Source organism: Alosa pseudoharengus, unplaced genomic scaffold, assembly GCF_046254945.1.
Source record: "Alosa pseudoharengus isolate Yale_2024_CS ecotype anadromous, Long Island Sound unplaced genomic scaffold, YU_APseudo_1.1 YU_APseudo_1.1_scf_22, whole genome shotgun sequence".
Taxonomy (NCBI): domain Eukaryota; kingdom Metazoa; phylum Chordata; class Actinopteri; order Clupeiformes; family Clupeidae; genus Alosa; species Alosa pseudoharengus.
The window spans coordinates 17,894,222-17,916,961 of NW_027468680.1; the positions used below are offsets into that span (position 1 = coordinate 17,894,222).

General features: G+C 41.7%; 1 protein-coding gene across 1 annotated transcript; it reads right to left on the reverse strand.

The window, feature by feature from the left end:
* Positions 1 to 19,281: 19,281 nt before the first annotated feature.
* On the reverse strand, positions 19,282 to 21,602 carry foxg1a (forkhead box G1a). The gene has a single exon (XM_076299921.1). The coding sequence runs from the start codon at positions 21,416 to 21,418 to the stop codon at positions 20,198 to 20,200; it is 1,221 nt and encodes a 406-aa protein (XP_076156036.1). The 5' UTR covers positions 21,419 to 21,602; the 3' UTR covers positions 19,282 to 20,197.
* Positions 21,603 to 22,740: the final 1,138 nt, after the last annotated feature.

Below are 22,740 nucleotides of genomic sequence, written 5' to 3' on the forward strand. Positions count from 1 at the left end.
GGAGCATTGGGAATTGCTTTTGTCCTAATACTTACAAGCCCAATTTTACCAGCAGTGGAAGTTAATCATTCCACAAGACAGGCAGTTTCTGAAACACAGAAAAATACCATCCCTTCACAGTGGTGTCAGATCAAAAACTCTCCTGCAATTTATGAGTGTTTGAAGCAGAAAGCACAGGACTGCCCTCCATTCCAGCGGTGGAACGAGGAAAATGGAACATAACAATGCAAAATGCTCCTAATGGGGTGCGGAAATAGCACAACATATTCATCTTGCAAAATACACTCCCCAGCTCGATTAAGAATAATACCTCAAATCTCCTTGTCAGAGCAGAGGCACCAGGTTCATGTATGAAAGGGAATGTCATCCTTGCACTGGAGACTGCTGTCTTCTGCACACACACACACACACACACACACACACACACACACACACACTGATGTACTGTCTCATGCACACTGACAAAAGTACTCTGTCTCTCTCTCTCTCTCTCTCTCTACACACACACACACACACACACAGACACACACAGACACACACACACAAACAGTCTCTCCCCCACACACATCAGCACAAAGCCTGTTCTTTAACTCAACCAAAGCCATCTGCCAGATGCCTGTCACATTATTTTTAACATGAACCATATTTACATAAAAATCAGGGATGGCTTCCAAATCCATTCACACGTTTTAAAAAGCAATGGCTTTGACAATAGATTCAAAGAGGAACAAGCAAATTCTCTCCAGGTGTTGCCTGCATAAGAGTGAGAAGAAAGAATGACAATGGCGTTGGGGAAAAAGCCATTTGAAGACTTGCATCTGTGTTTCTTCCATTGGCATGCTTAGAATTTAAACTACATTGGGACTTGTCCATTTAAACTCTAAAACACTGCTGGTTTAACGGTCCTGTCCTATCCTGTCGGCAGTCTGACTAAAAAGACATGTTTATACAATCCTAAAGTGTTTCATTTCAGGCCCTTAATATAAATTTCAAAACTGAAAAATGTTTTGTTTGGTCAGTTCTGGTTGCGTGTGTCATCGGTCTTTGAAAATAAAGTGATCGGAAATGACAGTTTACACAAAACTGAAATACACATGTTTATCTTTTATTGATGGAAAAATGAGTGATGAACAATGAACTAATAACAGAGAGTCCCTGATTAGAAAAAATGCCCCACAGAACACAGTGAGGTGCACTGCACTCAAATGTGTTTAAACCTTTTCCAATCATTGTCTTCATCACAATACCCAGTACAGACCTCTTGCACTCACAGTGCTCTGCGCATAACATTCACACTCATTCATTTTCTTGACACTTCACTGACAGTCCAAAGCGACTTACAAATGAGGAATAATGTTCGAGCTACAGTGCAATAATGGCTTGCATAAATGTAATGTGTGAATTAATACATTCTTACATGTTTTATGAGAGGTACTTTGGAATAGGGTTAGAATTACGAATGTCAAAACACATGGTCACATTGAGAACTATATTGTATTAAAACCTTTAAATAATGTACAATAACTATATTGAACCTTACTTATATCAAAGTCACTTAACTATTCTGGAAAGGGATTTGGGATCAATAGATCAATGCATCACCAAAACAGACACACTGTTTATTGGGAAATACACAATAGATATGGATGTCAATAGAATAGAATAGAATAGAATAAAATAGAATAGAATAGACTTTATTGTCATGCCTGCATGAAAATTGACAATATGACAGCAGATTTGATATTCCAACTATGTATGTTAATATCTGTATTTTTTTCTGACTCTCGCTCTCTGTGTTCATGTTATGGTGCTCCCAGGATACAGCGCTGCTTCATCAGGTCCCCACTGCACGGTGTGCTCTGGAGTGAGGCTCCAGACCAGGGCTGGATCAGCACAGAGTTGGGACCTGTCAAGCTCCCGTCGCCACTTCAAATCTTACAGTTACAATTGAGCAACAAAGAGCCTTGTGTCACCAAAATTTACTGCCAGCGGCATGTCATCCTGAGTAGTCCCCCCCCCCCCCCCCAAACTTTAGCAAATAGCCAGCAATTTCTGTGACAACACTGACCTCTGGCCAAGGTCAGGTCGACCCATTATTCGAGGGACACCTTCCAGAACCTTTGCGACGTCTTAAGCCGTGGGTCTTTAGAACCTTTCATTAGCTTGATGGCCCGCTGACATGGTGCTGGTGTTTATGGTTGTCCCCCTTTGATCTTGAGGCACAAACAACTCAAACATTCATGTGCTGTGTCAAATTGCAGTCTTTGTTTACTTTATTTCACATTTCATACATATATATATATATATATGTATATATATATATATATATATATATATATATAGACCTCCACAAGGGTGATATTCAAAGAGATGTTGGGTGCTGTACTAATGTACATTGACCCCCCTCCCATGTGTGCTGGTTTTATGTTTATTTCTTTGTTTGGAATTAGAGTAAAAAAAAAAGATTTTTTTTTTTTTTTAATGAAGGCTTACTTGAGTTCACTACAGGGGGACAGACTAGGAGCTTAACAAGGTGATTGTATGTTGTCTGTAATGTGTTTGAGTTTTGTACAAAGAACACGATGGAGTAAGAAAGTGAAACTTGGCTTTGATAGTTTGCTTTTCATCAGAAAACACCTTGTTGACTTACTTTCATAGGCATGTGTGGTGTTGAAATTAATACATTGTGATTGTTTGGAGGAGACCGTGATTTGTTTTTCTGTCTTGGCTTATCTTGCATTAGATGATGATTTATCTGTTTAAGGAATTTGTCCCATGCCTCAGAAGAATAGAATGCAAAACTGGTGCGGTTGACAAGCAGACCTCGATGATACAAATATAATCGAATCAAACAGCAAGAACCGACACAGAAGGAAAGAGAGATGCAGGGAAACCAGCAAAACATAGTTATGTGCAGTTATGTGCAGTATAAATGAACTCACACTCATAGGCCACAGCAGACTCTGAAGGGAAAAGTGTATTCTTAATGGCATCACGTGAACACCTCTTGAAAAAAAAATGCACCTGTACAAAACAGACACATGCACACATATATACACACGCACAAACACACACACACACACACACACACACAGACACACACACACAGACACACACACACAAACACACACACACACACATACACACACACACACACACACACACACACACACACACACACACACTCCACCTTATGATGTGCGGAGGCAATGCCATCTCACTCTTCTCTCTGTGGTCCTGCACTCTCTCTGAAAATGAAATCACTCTGCTGTTTGTCACGCTATTTTCACCACAGCTAACCACAAGGTCTAAGCAGCATGAAGCAGAGAGCTACACACACACACACACACACACACACACACACACACACACACACACACACACACACACACACACTGAGGTACAGACATCCACACACATCCACACACACACACACACACACACACACACACGCCTATGAACACACACAGAGATACAGACATGCACACATACACACACACATACAAACACACACAAACAACACAAACACACACACACACATACACACACAGAGCGTTTTCCCCCATTTTATGAGTCGCCAATCACGCCAGCCACTGCCACGCTGTAAGTGAGGGGCTGGCAGCTGCCAGGACGGGTAAGAGCAGGTTGTCATGGCAGCCACGCTCCGAGGAGAGCTGTAGATTGGCAGGAAAAAGCGTGTCAACAATCGCCCTGTTGCCGCGGCAAGGGAGAGGGAGAGAGCAGCACCACCACACCGCCTTGGATTTTTCTCCCTCTTTCTTTCTTTTTTTTTTTCTTCTCCTCTTCCTTCTCCCCCCTCCCTCAAGGCCCTCTCTGGCGCTCAGGGCTCTGCCCCATGCTGTTTAATAATATCCACTTACTGCTGGCGATTGATCTGGTGGCTGCGGCCTGGAAAAAAAAAACAGTGTTCGGAGACGCTTCCTCTTGCTCTCCCGGCTCGGGGCGAGCGCTCAAAACAAACGTAACTGCGGCAATTAATGCACAAAGCGACCCTTCGCCCTGCCTGCTTGACTGCTTGCCTGCCTGTCTGCCTACCTACCTGCCTGGCTGACAGGTAGAAAATGGGTGGGTTGTTGGGGAAGTGGGGGTTGGGGTGTGTGTATGTGTGTGTGGAGGGGGGGGGGGGGGGGGGTAGCTGGATGAACGTGGGGCTGGTTCCTTGCTGAAGGTGCAGCTGGTGTGAAGTTTGGAAACACAGAGCAGGTCTGGGGGTAAACAGGGGGAATGCACAGAGGAGAGAGAGAGAGAGAGAGAGAGAGAGAGAGAGAGAGAGAGAGAGAGAGAAATACACTGGGAGGGATTGGAGAGGTGCAGGTTGGAGAGGAAGTGTGATTATCATAAGATGATCTGACAGGTGCACTGGTGTTCGGTGATTATCACAAGTTGGACTGATCTGACTGTTGCACTGGTGTTAGGTGATTATCACAAGATGCTCAGCTCTGCACTGTTGTGTTGTGTTGTTGTTGAATGCAGAACGCTGAGGTATTTCTCATGGGGTAAATCCCCAGTGAATGACTAAATAAGGCAGAACCAAACCCAATTAGACAGTTAGAGTAAAGGCTTTAATGAATTTGAAGTGAATAAAAAAGGGCAGTGAGAGGGTGAAAAAAGCTAAGTTGGACAGTCGTTGTTATACAGAATAAAAGAGCCACTCTGAAGAAACAACGGAGAGTGGAGAAAAGCAGCCCCTGAGTTTTGCTTTCCGTACCCCCCTCCCCCCTGCAATCAATCGGGGGATCTTTACACCTCGTAAACAAAGACGGGAGGCTTTTTTCTTTGTGTGCAGACAAGTGCGACTTATTTGTCGTACACCTCGCCTTAGTCTGGCCACTTTCGGCTCCAAACTGTGAATTTGCTGTCATCAGTCAAATCAGAGCGCCATCGATCGGCCTGCCGCGGCTGAGCCCAAGATGCCCCTAATAGCCGCCGCTGCCGAGCCACTGTTCGGGTGCCATCGACTGTGTGGTCAGCTCCGCGGTGCTGGGCTGATGGTGTGCACTTGCCACAGTGTGGGTAGAGGAGGGTGAGGGTGTGTGTGTGTGTGTGTGTGTGTGTGTGTGTGTGTGTGTGTGTGTGTGTGGGGAGGGAAGGGGATCTGTAGGTGAAGTTGAGAGGGTAGGAGAGGGAAAGTAAAAGGCAATAAATATGAATTAACTGGGCCTGCCATAATACACACTCCCCGGACGAGTCAATGAAAACATATACACTCACACACAGACACACACACATACACATCCAAATACACATACACACTACTGGCTGGTGGGAAGCAGGCATTGGGCTGCTGTATAGACAGACCCTTACAATAAACAGGGGGTGGGTGGGAGAGAAATGTATTTATATGCAATAGATTTGTTTCAAGGCACAGGAGTGATAGGTGCTAACAGGACTCTGGGAAGGCAAGCTCATCGATGGCGCTTTGTGATGGAGAATTGATCTTTGGCAGGCGGTGAGAGGAGGTGGTGGGAGGTGGAGGTGGGAGGTGGCAATGGTGGGGTGGGGGTGGGGGGGCCTTCAGAGTCTCAGCAGGGCTGCGGTTTGTTTGTTCAACTCCCATGATTCCAAGTAGATAATTGGTCTGTGAAATTGGTGGCAGGGGCAACCCAGGCTCTACACTGGACCCAGCTGGTGGGGGGAGAGAGTGTCTGCATCCTTTTCTTCTCACAAACACACACACACACATACCAAAAAAGCAAAGCACTAAATGAAAGGTGTGTGTGTGCTAGTGTGTGTGTGCATTTCAGCATCTGAATGTACGTGTGTGTGTGTGTGTGTGTGTGTGTGTGTGTGTGTGTGTGTGTGTGTGTGTGTGTGTGTGTGTGTGTGTTGCTGCCCTCTTTGGATGCTGGCACAAGGGGGGACTTTAAGAAGGAGCGCCTAAATGAAGGTCTTTTGTGGAGAGTGTGGGAGCGGCGCAGGTCTGTTAGCAGGCTGGCAGATGTGGGTGACAACTGTGACAAGATTTAATATGTAGCTCTGGGTATTGGGACAAACAGCAGACATTTCCCCCAGGTGCTGTCAGGAGCCGCCACACAACTCAACGCAGCAATTACCAACGTTTCCTCATGTATCCTTTTCATGTGTGACTTATTTTCAAAGACAGATATCTTCATCTTTCCGGATATTTTTTTTACTTTTTTTGTTTTTGTTTAATTTTTTTGTCTTTATAAATGTATTCACTAGCATATGTATTTACAATCCTTTGATGTTGTTAAACAAAAACAAACAAAAACATTTTATTTATCACCATATTTTATTTGAACAATCCAATGCATTTCATTTCATGTTGTTCATCACAGTTTATTTGAAATTATAAGAACAAAGTGTAGTCACAGAGTTTTGTTCTCCAGCATTTCCTACAACATATTCAGTGTTTTTATCAATAATGCAATTAACAATTTAATGTGATATGCATTGTCTGGCTTTTTCTTCAAATATCCCCTTGCAAAACCCATTAGGCTCATTCACTCTTGCCTTATGCCTACTTGTCACTAAACATCCTCCCTGAAAGCTGTATCTTCATCATCCTATTTGTAGACTTTAACATGCACTTTCTACGCTTGTTACTTGACAATGTGACCCATTTAACCCTTTGGCTCTAATTTGACTTTGTGCATCTCCACCTGATGTGAATGGGGAATTGCATGGTTGTGTGGTGACGTGAGGGTCTCTGTGGGGAGACAATAGAAGCTCACAGTCAGGGGCGCCTAGGCCCAGGAGAGAGAAGGGGCTGAGGTGGGGGGGGGGGGGGGGTGTCTCCATAGGGGTCCTACTCCAATACTCCCCCCTCTCCTTTGGGCTTTCTTGCCTCAGCATCAAGTTGATCCCAGACATCCTTCAAATGCAATCATCAGGTTTGATTTTTTTCCATCACATACTAAAATATAGATTGTCAATGTATTGCAAAGTGTACATCCAGGTTAAATCAGTCTTCCGTGATGTCTGTGCGTTTGTGCATGTGTGTATATGTTTGTGTGTGTGTGTGTGTATTTCTGTGTTTGTGTATGCATGTGTGTGTATGTACATGTGTGTGTACATGTCTGTGTGTATACATGAGTGTGTATGTGTGTGTGTATAAGTGTGCGTGTGTGTGTGTATGTACATGTGTGACTGTGTGTGTGTGTGTGTGTGTGTGTGTGTGTGTGTGTGTATGTGTGTGTGTGTGTGTGTGTGTGTGTGTGTGTGATGAGTACAGGGCTCCCCAGGGCAGGAGTGTACAGTGCTCAGAGGAGTAGGAGGAAGCCTGCGTCTGGCTCCTGTCAGCAAACTCTGCTCTGTGTTGGGCAACAGAAGAGAAGCACAGGAGCTGAATGTCCATGAGACGCTTTCCTCAGGATATCATGTGTGGCACTCTCTCTCTCTCTTATCTCTCTCTCTCTCTCACACACATACACACACACACACATATGCACTCACATACACTCATATACTCTCTGCCCATGTCTCACAGACCACCATTTTCATAAAAAAAGAGGCTTCGCTTGCCACCTCATGCTTCACAAGCATAATAAAGAGAAGCAAGGCTGGTACCTCAGGGACTGTCCACGCCGTCCACTACGCATGTGGAGATAAACATGGACACTCCCTTGTTTGCCTCTGTGATGTGTGTATGGGTGTGTGAGTGTGTGTGTCGGGGTGGGGGTTTCTTTGCCACAGACGACAGGCAGTCTGCCTGCCTGCCTGCCTGCCTGCCTGCCACCGGAGCCCACCAGAAATGCAATCTCTGTTTTTGTGCGGCGCACCACCTCTGTTTTCGTTTCTTCTCCCCCTTCCTCGACAAGCAATTTAATCAAACTGTGACTTCCATGCCCCACTATTTGCAAATTGTATAGCACCTCTAAAACATAAAGGCAAAACATTTTACAAACAAGTTCCATGGACCTTGATTACAAGCGCAAACATTCCCAGCATGGGTGGCTAACACGCGAAGGGGTGGATCCAGTCGACTTACGCTTGCGCTGCCAGACATACACACACAAGACAAAGGCATATTTAAGGCTTGTTCCCCTTTCATGGAGATTTCAAAGGGATGAAATTTTAAATATCTTTTTTTTTCTCACTCAATTCATTGTTGGTGTATATGTGTGACAGTTTGGACAAGGAGATTCTGTTTTTATTAGATGCTCACAAAATCACCATATCAAATAAAAAATACAGTATTCGTGTAGTAGAGCAATGTTTGATGTGGGCAAGACCGACTGATTAAAATCAATTACACCTACATGCACTTAACATCAAGTAGCAGTTTTCCTGTAACAAAAACATTACTGAATTGCAAAACTGGAGGCAATAACTAAGACAAAATATTTTTTACAAAAATGTTTATTAAGTTGATGCCTACAATATACATGTGGTTATGTGAGGTCATTTCATTTTACATCCTTGATGAGAAAACTCATTGTGGCAACTGTAAAGTCTATGGATTGATTGACATATTTCAGAGAGTGGGTTGTAGGTCATCATACATATTTTGTCAATTTAATTATAAGTAAAATGTTAGGGCAAAGCCATATCCCCAGCTATTCATTTATGCATTTCAACTGTCTTATTTTTCTTTTGGAAAAGAAGAGTTAATGATTTTAGTCATTTTTAGATTATTGTTTAGCATGTCAAAAGCGTGTGGGCCCTAACGCACCCGCTACCTGGGGGTATCAAATATGTGAGATCGCATTGACAAGCTGTCTGGAGGCAGAATCATCCTTTATTTCCCCCTTATTTTCCCTATTTTCATTTCCCCACATTTTTAGTGGGAAAGTCAAAGTGGGCTCTTTGATGTGATCGTGAACCTTCAAGGTGATTCTGATAGCCTTACACGAAATTATACATATATTACACTACATATAATTGGGACCTAATTCTATGTTGTAAATTAATTTGATTAATGCACAAAGTTAGAGAGGTCTTGGGCTCAGCTTCTTTGTCCATTTAAATGTGCGTGGGACATAGCCTACTTCTGAGCGCTACAGTCAACTTATTTCTTAAGCGTGAGAAATTATTTCATACGGCTCATCAGCCTGTCTTCCTAGTATTATCTAGGCATGCTGAAACTGAACATTAAACCCAAAGACAATCAACGTCAGTTTACCTATTTGTTGCAGCATAGCCTATAATGAATTCTCCATGTATTTTCTCCTATACCTGTCACTCAATCTATATAGCCACTCAATCTAAGTAGAAATGGTCAGGTTTGCAGACACCTTCTAAAGATTGAACAATATCGAATTAAATTGACTCGAGAAGAGAAACACTGACATTTCTGTCATCAACACAAATATAAACAACTTTAAGATGGTGTTCTACCTACAATATCATACAAAAAAAACAGACAGGGGTCACGTGTGTTATCAATTTCTGAGAGCATTTCATAGGCTATATAAAAGATGAGGGTGTGATATGGCTTTTAAATAGCCTAAGGCCCACCAGGGACACACAGTGCTTGGAAAATATGTCAACAGAATAAAAAGCCTATATGGTCAAAATTTAAACTGTGAGGATTGACTGACAGATTTCTGTACTTCAGTAGTCTGTGTTTATTGGTTTTACATTATTAGCGCATTAATTATTAACATCCTATTCGTTGCTATTTTATTTAAAATGGATGGCATTGAGAAAAGAGATGAAAAAACATTAACCCACACATTCATCTTCTTTCCACGGTGATTTTGAACCAAGGAGCTTATCGCACTGTCGTTAGCGAGATGGGTAACAACACGCGCTCTGCAGAAAGGCTAATATCTGTTATTTGTTTTTGTTATAATTACTTACTACGTGTTTACCTTTCTGGTGCAGATTATCGCAGAATTGAAATCGTTTCAAATTGGGGAACATAACAAACTCAGAGTAACAGAGTTCTTTGAAAACTCCAGTTCGCGTCTCCACCTCCGTTTTCCACACCAGCTCATTGTGAAATAAAAACTGTTAAGCAAGATAATAATGAATATAATTACAACAACCTAAGCGTGTTAATCAGGCAGATTTTTTGGCATGTTTTGAGATGTGATGTGGCAGGATAGGCAATTTGCCTATGTATTATTCTATTTTTCTCGCTTTGGCCTAAGAGAGGCGTTTCAGTGGGCAGGTCAAATACGGTTTTCCATGAATTTAGGCGATGGATGAATGGGGCCGTGTGTGTGTGTGTGTGTGTGTGTGTGTGCATGGTACTATGGTATTGAAATTGTGTAACTAGTGCAGAATTGTAGCTATCTCACACTGACATACAGATGGATGCACCCCTGTGTGAGACCCCCCCCCCCCCACAAACACACACACAATAACACACACACACACACACACATACACACATACACACATACACACACACACAATAAGACGCACACACACCACACACACACAACCACAGACAGAGAGAGAGAGAGAGAGAGAGAAAGAGAGAGAGAGAGACGCACGCAAGCGCACAAAAAATGACAGGAGTGGAGGGAGAAAACTTTTTTTAAAAGACTCCAAGGTGCATAAGCAGCAGAGGACGTAGGACTAGGGCAGACGGGAACCAGAGTGCAATGTTCATGCTCAGCACCGCTGCATCTCTGCCATTTCCCCCTCTCTTCACTCACTCACACACACACACACACACACACACACACACCAGTGTCATTATGGTCGGTGTGATCTCTACCTTGTTGTGGTTTGCTAACACCCCCAATGAGATCGGGTGTACAACGGCATTTTAGATGTTTTAAAGAAATACAGCCTAAGATAGGTTAAGTCCCATGACCTGCAGGTGGACAAGAACAAAGCTGAGGTTTAAGTACAGCCAAGTTGCAGATTGGGGGTGCCAAGTCCATGTTCAACTGAAAGAAGTGAGGTAATTTCAATATTATTTATTTACTTAGTCATTTACTTCAAGTGTGTGTGTGTGTGTGTGTGTGTGTGTGTGTGTGTGTGTGTGTGTGTCAGCTAGTGACGTGTTCAACTCAGGGGTGTGCATTTGGAGAGGCGTCAGTATTTATGCTGCTGTGAACTGTGTGCTGGGTAGGGTGTACAGTGGATGGGTAGGCTGTGTAGGTTCTTCAAATAGCCTACCTTTACCATCCAAATAAAATATAAGAAAGACAAGACATTGGCCAATTCCTGTTTACATATTCGGCTAGTTCTATGAGTACAGTCGATGCCAAAGTGTAGCATTATCTAAGAAGTAGGCCTACAGATGACTCCAAAGGGATTCAGGAAGAATGTAGGCTAATATATGATCGACTAACGCCAGGAACGTCAACGTTACAGTATGTGGACGTTTTCGCTTGTAGGGCTTTGTAGCGCATGCATTCTGCGCGCTCTTTTTGCCGTTCAATATCATCAGGTGCACATGATATCGCGGCGAAGGTAATTCATTATTAACGCGAGGATTCCAGATTACCAGTCGGGGCAAAAGACCCATGTCTGACATCTCCTCATGCAGTCAGATAGCGGAAGGCAACAGGCTATATGAGCGAGCGATAGCGAGTGATTGGTGGTCGCAGCAAACCGAGTCAGGTGAATCTGCGCGCTGCCATTGAGGCCGAACAGTCATACAAGCTGAGAAACTAATCTTGATATGTTTAACAAGCCGCTCCAGCTCCGGGCCGATAAATAATACAGGAGCTTTTAGTGGATCCAATTTATGAAACATTAACTGCATGAGCATAATAGAGTAATTAGTTTTATCTCACGTTGGATGTTATTGGACACTAGGCCGTTGAATGAAAACTTTTATTTTCCGGCCTAATTGTAAAGACAACGGAGAGTAATTTTCTCTTCCGATATACGAGCGAGGTGGGAGAGGGTGGTCTCACAGGCCGCGGGGCTCCGCAGATCTCGATGTCCAGGTACAACCCAGTGTTTATGTACTCCCAAAAGTGTATCAAAGCTCAGATCCGTGGAAATAAAAGAAAAGTCAAACAAAACAAGCATTAGACTGCATAAAATAAAGTATGGACAAGGGAAACAGGTGAGGCTTTGTTTAGGTGGTTGAGGTAGATCAATATCTCGGCTTGCAAGCCAGGAATCTTGCCCGTTTTCCTCCAGCACTCTGCGGATCAGCTTACGGCGTGCAGACAGACTGTCGCCTCCGCTTCGCTGACAGACAACCTGCCTCACCCCAAAAGACGGAGCAGGGAAAATATCTTCATTCTTTTCTGGACGAACAAAGAAGAGGTGAAAGTAGTACAGCGTGTGACTGCATTTTGATTTTTTGGAGTGAACGTAAGCAGCGATAGATTGTATGTTTCTTGGATTCTGACATTGCGTTGATTTCTATACCACCCCATTATTTGGGAAATATCCATTCCATAGTTCGGAGAGAGAGAGCGAGAGAGAGAGAGAGAGAGAGAGAGAGAGAGAGAGAGAGCGCATGCAACAGTGACCGGCAAAAACGTTAATAATTGCATGCAGTATCATTTCAAACTAATTAGCACAAGATATCTGAATTTTAAGAAGTGTTAACACATTATTTTAATTCCTAGATCCATATGACACGCTGCTGAAATGTCCAACTAATCGCTGGATTCGAAGTGCTGAACAAATTAGATATAGACTTTGAACATATCACCATAAAGTATGTAACCTTGTAATTCAATTGTGTTCATTGATTGTAGGCCCACTCATTAAAAACAAACATGGTCACCAATATAAGGCTATTTAATCGAAAGCCGAAAAAGAATTGAAACATTCAAAATTAATCATTCAACTTGTAAGTTTCTTTCTGAGAGCGGTGACCATGGTTGCTCGCGTTAGTTTACCTGAAAGCTGCAGAGTTCCTGTGACATTCTCCTCGCTAGATTACCCAGCGAGCCAATGCGACAACAAAACCAGCAGATCATGTCACGGTGTGGGGAAAAAATAGGCTAAGGGCTATTTTACGCGTGAGTCGTTACCTTCTGATTAACAGTCAGTCCTATAAGGCCTAAAAAGATATGTTTAAAAGTCAGTCCTCTACATAAGGTTAATGATCAAATAGTCTATCTGGGCTATCATCCACTAGGGTAATGACATACATGGTGTATGCATAGTTAACAAGCTTGTGTTAGTTTTGCGGATGCCCAATGGGGTCAGTTTTGCAGTAGCCTAGAGTCTATTTGACTAACATGCTCAGTTTAACATCTGCACCGCAATCTGCAGTGACAACATAACACAACTGATTCGCTTATTTATGATTTCATTATTATACTACATAATGCCAATTACGCATTTGTTACAGTGACATTACGATATAATTATCATTATTAAAATAAATAATAATAATAATAATAATAATAATAATAATAATAATAATAATAATAATAAAATGTTGTTGCCCTAGGTATTTTGATAACACTGCAACATATTGGTAAACACATATTAAGTTTTAGACGCATGCGTCAAGCCAAGCATTCCTCCATGCCAGGTTTTGAAAATAAAGGGGGAACAGCCTAACCCTTAATCAGTTCTAGCTATTAAACAAACGTTAATTTACAGGCTTATCTTACCCATTCCGCACATGCAATGTTTTATTGTACAAAAGATATGCCTTTAAACAAGTGTTACCTATTTGCACTTCTTAGAGTTCTGGTAACAAAACCCTCAAGTTTTCAGATCATCCCAGCACACAACGCCAATTTGAGTAGCTAATGAGCTGAAATGACTACTGGTTTGTTTTTCACCCAAAATACATTCACCATCAGCCTATGTGAGTGGTACCTACACTGCTGACATCCTACCTCAATAAAGGGTTGCAATCCGAAACCATAAGAGTTGTGATTCTGAGCACTGACTAGTCCACTTTTGAGATATCTTTACTCAGAATTGACTGAATGATGGAGAATAAATTCTACAACATTCTAACATAGAAACAAAGACAACAGTATACTTTCTCCTTCCTCTTCATAATCATCAGCAATAAATATATTTGCTACAAATAAATAATAATAATAATAATAATAATAATAATAATAATAATATGCCAGTCTTTTGTATTATTTGTGGACAGGCCTACTATGGGAGTGATTTCAGCAGGCCTGTGCAAAGTGAATCAGATGGCGCTTTGCAGGTGGCGTGTGCTTCTGGCGACTGCATTCACCAGACAAACATATTGGGCCAATGCGTGGTGTCTGTGTGTATACTGCAAAGCCATACACACGGCCTCTCCTGAATGAGTGTGAAGAGCTCTGGCAATGGCCATCATTAACGCTTACCCTCTTTTAATAAGCCCTCATGAAAAAAAAAATGAAAAAAAAAATCCACATAACCTTTGAGATGCTTTCCTTCATAGCCCGGTGGGGAGTTAAAGCTACCACCCAGCCCAGGCTTCCACGAAAATTAGGTCTATAGGCCTACCTCTCAAAGACTCCGGTTCTATAGCGCAATCAGAGAAATCCTTCAAGAATTCAGCTGTGGTGTCATGGACTGGAAAAAATCAAGAAGCAGGGCTTGGTGGCATTGAATTGTTCAATGGTTAGAAAGCGCAAACTTGAGCTGCAATCACATTTTGTTATTACAATCACATATATGACGCTCCATTTCCATGCCATCTATTAGTCAGAAGTCATGATCAACAGACGGTATAAGTAGCATAAGGTGTGTATGTAGCCTAGAAGATATGCCGCATGGAAGGACGGGGGTCAATGTATGTAGCTACAGCAAGACACCCAGTGGCGTAAAAAAGAAAACAATGCCATTCATAAAATTAGAAGATTCGACGCTATGCGGATGTAAATAGAATAGGCTATCATGACAACAGAAAATAGGATGACATTGACTGCAGCCATACATATATACAATGTAATAACACACAGGGGTACTTAACAAAATAGAACACAAAACCAACACAACATATGGGATGCGATTTCTATTTATCTGGTGAAACTTTTCATTGAAATCCATTTACTTTGGCACAACACTGTCACCAGCACTAAACAATGGAGCGGTCAATGGGGCAAACTGATAGTGGACATACAATGACTGAATACTAAGCGGTACGGATGTGGAAACGTGAGAGGAGTTATCATTTTGGCCCTTTTCGGTCTGCACTAGCCTCCTCTACACTCATCCCTGGTCATCCAGGGGGTCGTCTCCTATAAATGAGTTGCTCACGGGATACTGACCAAACAATCAGCAGCCAGCTGCACGATACAACATCCAAATCTGCCACCTTTGCTCTAAAATACGCACAAGAACGCACACACACACACGCACACACACGCGCGCGCGCGAACACACACACGAACACACACACACACACACACACACACACACACACACACGCGCGCGCGCGCGCGCGCGCGCACAAAAAGCAACATCATAGACTATATAATTTTAGGCAACCTTTACCACGACAGTAGATGGATTAGTAAGTTTATATTTTTGGTCTAGAGAAAGAAACGTTTTTACTCTTATGCTATTGTCTATTTGCCGGTGTGCATAGTACAGTCGAAAAGAAACGCAGAGATCACTCTCAGTTTAAGACAATATTGTTACCTTATGTAATTGGAACAATTGCAGTCCGTGTGTAGGATCTGTGGTTTTACTGAGGGCGGGGTAAATTGGAATGACACCACTTTGCACTTCAACAATCCAGTTCCGTCACAGTACAAGTTGTTTGTGTAACCCGACAGCTCGGTGCACCAAGTCGCGCGCTTTACACACTCATTAAAACGATTATTCACGATCTGTCGAATGTTTTCTAATTCTCTCACAAGAAACTAATTTTCTACAATACAGTTAAGGGAAACAAGCGCTCTGTTTTATATGACCGTTTTAAAACAGCCTGTTGCTCTGCACAAAATGGAGAGAAGAGAGGTCCGAGAGGGCTAGTTTAGGTGTTAATCTTCAAAAATATTTCAGCATTTAACCTCTTGATATGAGAACATCATAACCGGTTAAAATAGTTGGTAGGCTGTTATACCCCCAACCTATTGGACATTTTATCCGTAACAATTACATCTCATAAAAATAACAACTTGGGTAAACCCTACTTCCACAAGCCTAAAACAACAAAAACAAATACTAGGCTAATAATAATAATAATAATAATAATAATAATAATAATAATAATAATGTTATAGCATAATTATTGCATTATTATTAGTAGTAGTAGTATTATTAGGCTACTAAAATGTGTTATTCATTATTGTTTTTATTAGTCCTATTATATTTTGTCGTTGTGAATTTCGTAGAATGTGGTTGCTAAAGCAGCATTTTCAGGTTAATTTAGTGTTGCAAAAACCCTAATAGCCTATTGTTGTAGGACTGCGTTTGCCCGGGCCTTAATAAGAGGCTTTTATTGAGTTGTGGTTTGGAACGAGATCATTGAAGTCATTGTTGTTGTTTGTTGTTTCACAGCTTGTACATGTTACTCGCTTTTTAGATGTTCGGCTCAAGCAAGTTGATAGAGAGGTTGGTATGTGTATGAGGTGTATGCGATTACTGTTGGCCCAGCATTCTGCGAAATGCTAGCGCCCTCAGTCTGCAACTCTCAGATTGCATCGGAGAGAGAGGGAGGGAGAGAGGGGGGCGGGAGAGTTGCAGACTGAGGGCGCGAGGGGGGGGGGGGGGTAGTCTATATCATAACGCCTTTGGTCGATGCGCAGATTTTATTGAGAGCCTGGGATCATACCTACATTCTGCAAACCCACACTCAACAAAACAGAAAACTGTATGACATTTATTTCCTACAATACTACACGAAACAAGATAGTAGGCCTCGAGGCTAGATATAAAATGTGATAACTGTTCTGCAAACTGACTTGGCTAAGCGAGAAAAGAGCTTGAAACATCGTTGTAGTAGCAGTCTGTATTCAAGGTCGCCCTTTCAATATTTACGCATAAATAGAGGTTTGCGAGGCTAATGTATTGCCAACTCGTGGAGCTCGTGGATAAAGCCCTGTTAAGCCGGTAAGAATGATGCCCTGCACCAGCTTAGGCCTACCGCTGTCAGTCGTCTCAAAGGACTGTCTATCTATCTATCTATCTATCTATCTATCTAGGAATATATGGGCAATAATAGACTATGTGATATGATATCTAGGATATAGATATGTCAATTTAGGATTTAGATATGTCTATATCTATATCAATCTATTTATTTTTGTCCGTCTGTCGGTCTACCTGTTTTGTCTGTCTTAAAAATGTGCCTGAAGCACACACCGCCTGCATGGTACATGTAGGACACTGATTGACCGGACATCTTTGCATTCACGGTTCCTGGCGCTATACACAGCGGAGTTGTACCACGTCCTAGAGCAGTTGATTAAGTAGATAGGCCATACCTCTGAACAGCAAGCATTATGCCAGTCTAGCAGGTTCAGTAAATTGCTACGTGCAGGCTATGTATTTTATTCATATAGGTGCAATTCCACGGTATTCATTTGCGATCACGTGATTGAAAAATGCCGTGACTCGTCTGAGGCCATTTTGACAAATGGTTTATGGCCTTTTCGCCCGTGCCATTGGCTGCCTTGATCCTCTCCGTTATTCGTCTATTTATTTAGATAGTCTTTCACAGGTTTAGACCATATATAACAGAATGGATAGTCTATAAGCTTTGGGGACAAGTAGGCCTAGTTCATAAATCCTATCGTAATCTCTGTCCTGCGCTATGCGCCCCAACCACGCCTTACAAAACACTAGTAGGATGAACCCGAGACTCATCCGACGCTCTCAGACAAGAGGTGCAAAAATAGCTCTATATTTACTGTTCTGAAACGATCTAACATACCAACGAGCGACCAGCTAAGCCAGATTTTTTTTTTTTCAGGCACAAATAAAATTGGTTTACACACCTACTGACGCGTCTCTTTTTTTCAAATTGATCCTTTGTTACAGTAGGTGGTGCATTTGCTTGGTTGCGGTTCAAGTAGGCTATTTGTTAACGTTTGTGGGCTGGACGCCACCACAAATTATTTGCAGATACAAAGCAATTACATGCCATATGCATAGGGAAATCACACCTCCTAAACCCCAACCAAGTACCAAGGGTTAGCCTAACATCCCAGTTCAGTACAGGCTTATAGCTGAGTTCATATTTTTGGCATGTGTTTGATTTTTGAAAGCTGCATTTCAGAAACAAAACATGCAAATTAAACATTAATGTCAAGGACAAAAGCAAGGCTTCCACACACAAATAACAGGCGGCACTTCATTTTTAAAAAATATCATATTTTGTTTAATGGTAGCTCATTGCCACCCGTGGAATAGTAATAGGAAAACACCTTTTTGCATTCACTTCTTTACATAAGCCAAACTGGAGAAATACGTCAAAATAAGTCCAATTAAATATACAGTCTTTTATATAGGCCTATATGTGGAAGCTATATGTAGCCTACTGTCATTTTATAATGGAAGAGATACACATGTGTACAGAAAGGACGATAATACACGTAGGCTATATTCTACATTTAAATTTTAACCCTGGCTCTTTCAGCCTTTGTCTTCTGAGTGGTCACCCCGTTTAACATCTGAACGATAACATCTTACAGGGGAGATATAGAGTGTCACCAGGCTATTGTGAAAAGCAACGAGGTTATTGGATTACAGTCGTACACATTCAACACGATGCCTCTTTTCGAAATGAACAAATTGCTGGATGTATAATGCTGAAAGTTGGGTCCTCTCACTATTTCATTTCTGATAATATGCTGTAGGGATATTACAGGCCTGTGTGAGATGGTGACACATTTTTGCTGGTCAGCCGAGGACATGACGGTTGCCCTATATTTTTAATGTTGGCCATCATAGGTCAAGCTTCTTCAAATGCAACGTGTAGTAGGCTGCAAAAGGTTTTGCTTTTGGCCTTCTTTCTCATTTCAGGCTATAGCTTTATAATTGTCAACAAAATAAGTATGTTTCATATGCTGTTTACATATGTGTTTAGCTTTGATTTCTCAAAAAGGCTCAAACCTCATAATGTGCATGCTTCATAGCAAACACAAAATAATATGCTACACACAAGCATAATTGGTTTACAAAGGCTTGGTCTGATTTTATCTATTGCTGTATTTTGGTTAGTTGTGATAAGATGTAATTGGCTTAATGTAGACCATAAGATAGCGTGCAGATCGGAGATTGGAGGCTTCCGAGGTCAACGAGACCAGTTGTAAACACGAGAAAATCTAATGCCGCCAAACGCTAAGGCCTAAAAGGTCCTACCCGCAAACTGTCGCTTAAATTTAAACTTATATCATCTTAATTTACATGGTATTTCAGTAGAGTCCACATTACCCATTTGCAATTCTGAATGGACAAGAAAGACAAACTATTCATGATTACTGGACTTGACCTATTTCTTTTATTTTTGTTTGGTTAACAGTTTAAGCGACAAACACGGGCATAAGACCACAATATCACAACCATTTAAAGACGACATCAACAATCACTCCATTTTTTATGAGGCATTTACTCAACACGGGTTACACGTTCGCAAAGTTAACCTATAATTACAAATAGGTATTGACAATTTACTAATTACAAAAAAGTGACCTGGTGGTGACCACATAGGCCTACAGTAAAATATGCACAACACAAGCTAAAGGCATTCATTCCTTTTGTCCCCTTCTCAAACGGTCAGTCAGGTGTGGTGAATACTGAAATTCTCTTTTTTTCTATACCCAGTCTTTGGTCTACAAAGTAACAGTATTTTGAGAAGAACGAAAGCATTGTAAGTGCATTTACCTATCTGTAATAAAAAGGACAAAAATAACAAAGAGCCATGGAATCGCACGGGTAATCTGCACTTTAAGAACACATATTTATTTGAAATTTTCAAAATAAAAATTAGTGTGTAATTTTTTTTTTCAAAATCATATTCCACCAGCGCACTCACGGTAGGTGATAATACTGCAAACATGGGACTGGTGGGTGACGTGATGATATTAGATATTTTGTTATATTAAAATTAGGCAAATCTGCAGTCACTATTTCAATACACATTCTAATGTAATTATACTGCCTTTAAAAAAAGCCTACATTTTATCTTCGTCTTTTTTCTTGTCACATTGCACGTTGCTGACAGAGGAATAAAACAACTTCCCAACATTTGACGTATGTATATGACGTTTGTATACAGAAATAAATGCAGAATATTCATAAAAAATACCTGGAATTCGACTGCTTGCATTTTGTTCTTTCTCTTTGCTTAATTTCTTCGTTATTTTATATTACAATGTAAATGGTGTAAAATGTTCACTTACAGTCTGCTCCTGTGCAGGATTAGTTAGTGTATAAGTGGGTTTGAGGTTGACCCTTGATTTTGATGCGTGAAGTAATCAGAAAGTCCGCTGGAAAGTCCTGAAGAGAAACTGGGTAGAGAAGGCCTTAAAGATTCACAGGGGATGGAGGAGGGCGTCTGAGGGGACGAGGACACAGTCCGGGCCGTCATTGAAGTGCTGCTTTGGGAGGTCATGGAGGGATGGGGGACGTGGGGGAAAAAATAGCTGGTTTGCCCTGCGAGCAGGTTAACGGAACAGGGGTTTAAAGAGTATGTCCCAGAGCATGGAACGGAGAGGCCGCATGGCACAGACGCGGCTAGCGCGGCCGCGGTGAGGTGGTGAGTGGCGTACGGAATCTCCCCATTCACAAGTCTGTCAACACTTAGGCCATTGGAGGCAGGAAAAGAGTGGTTGTTTCCCAAACTGTTTTGAGTCAACATTGTGCTGTAAGACATTGGATGACTAGGGTAAGTCGACGATGTCCCGTTGTAGCTCAAAGCGCTGTTTGCCCTCGGATGATGAAGGGAAAGGAATGGAGACATTGGCCAGTATAAGGACCCGGCTCTATCCATGAATGTGAGTCCGGTGGAAGTGAAGCGAGCACCGCGTTTGAACGCTAGCTTAGCCCTGGAGGTTGTTGACCTCCTACGAAGTTTGCCTGTTGTCCCGCCGATGAACACATCGTCACTCGAGGGGTCAAGCATCCAGTAGTTTCCCTTCCCGGGGTCATCATAATGCCGGGGGACTTTCACAAAACATTTGTTAAGACTGAGGTTGTGCCTAATGGAATTCTGCCAACCCTGCTTGTTCTCCCGATAATAGGGGAAATTTTTCATGATGAACTCGTAAATACCGTTCAGTGTGAGGCGTTTTTCCGGACTCTGCCGGATTGCCATCATGATAAGCGCATTATAACTAAAAGGGGGTTTCTCATACTTGCCATTTTTCTTTTCCCCGTCTTTCCCTCCTTCGCCGTCTTTGCTATCCTTTTTCTCTTCCTGTTTTTCTTTCTCATCAGTGCAAGTCGACTCGTGCGGAGCATTGTCACTTTTATTGCACACGTTCTCCGACTTAGTTTCCTGAACCACAGAAGGAATCTTCTCCTCTTCTTCGGGGACTGACCTGTGCTGGTTGTCACTCAGGACAGCCTCAGGAACCAGGCTGTTTATACTGAACGACGATTTAGGAATCATTTTCACTTCTTTCCGTTCTCCCATGTCCAACATCACACGCAAGGTAAAATGGCAACAACCAGCGGCACAGTCGGATCTCAGTGTCTTAGGCTGGCGAGTCCTCAAACGATAATAAAAAATAACTATTTCATGTTCTTCAAAAACACATCGATAAGAGCAAGCTACAATTAATTACGGGAGCCACAGACACTAAGCTGTAGAAAAAATTGGTTGAACCTTTTTCAGACTCCAGCCAACCACGGCACCATAAGTATTAACGCGTCCTCCCTCGTAGCAGCCAATCATTGCGCAGTTCTTAGCGGTTGTTCAAGTGCGTAAGGATACACAAGGTCCACCAATGCAATGCAGAATGCGCTCATCCAGTCAACAAAGGTTTTCATTTTCGGGAGCAAAAATCCCAACCAAGAAAATAGATCACATCACCTCAGTTTATTTCACTGCTTTTGATCGTTTTAGACTGCTGATGCAACACAGGCTTACTGCTTAAACGCTTGTTTACAAACCGCGGGGGAAAAACAAGAGGGAAACAGATATGTAGCTGCTGAAGACAGGTACTATTTTCTGTCTGAAACAGTCATTACTTTTAAGTGTAAGATCTTTTGCAAATATTTGAAATTGGACATGGAAAGAAAGATCTGGATATGTTTCTAGTACCTCTTCAATAAACTAAAACAATCCATATCTATACAATATATTTAAAGTAACAAAAGCATTTGCCCTTTACAGCATTTTATTTAATAACTAATTGGAACCTTCTGAAAGTTTCTAGTACACTGATTAATGGATCTGACTGCATCCTGATCTATCTATCTATCTATCTATCTATCTATCTATCTTTATCACATTATTATTATTATTATTATTATTATTATTATTATTATTATTATTATTATTAGTGTATTTTTATTATTATGGTATTAGTAGTAGTTGTAGTAGTAGTTTTAGCAATAGTGACATTTTGTTACGAATAAGGTTTTCCCCCCTCCCCATGAATTATATGGATAGATTTTGCGAGCCAGACATTAATAATTAATCATAGTGTACAAGGGGCTGTAGGGTCTTCAGATTTTGAAAATAACAATCCAGAATTGTTTTTATGGGATGGGAAAAATGGGATAGCCTACATTCTTCTAGCGTAATGCAAAGCGAGGTATGGCCAGGTGCGATCAAATTGTGCCTATTTAATAAACATAAGATGCACCCCATCTAAACTCCATACAGCACCAGGTACGCTGACAGTAAATTATAATATTAGGCCTACTTTATTGGTGCTGTTTGCCCTAACATGCAGGCCTACCTGCTGATTTAACCTCAGCATGTAGACTTCATTCAGGCATCGGGCCTATTTTTACTTT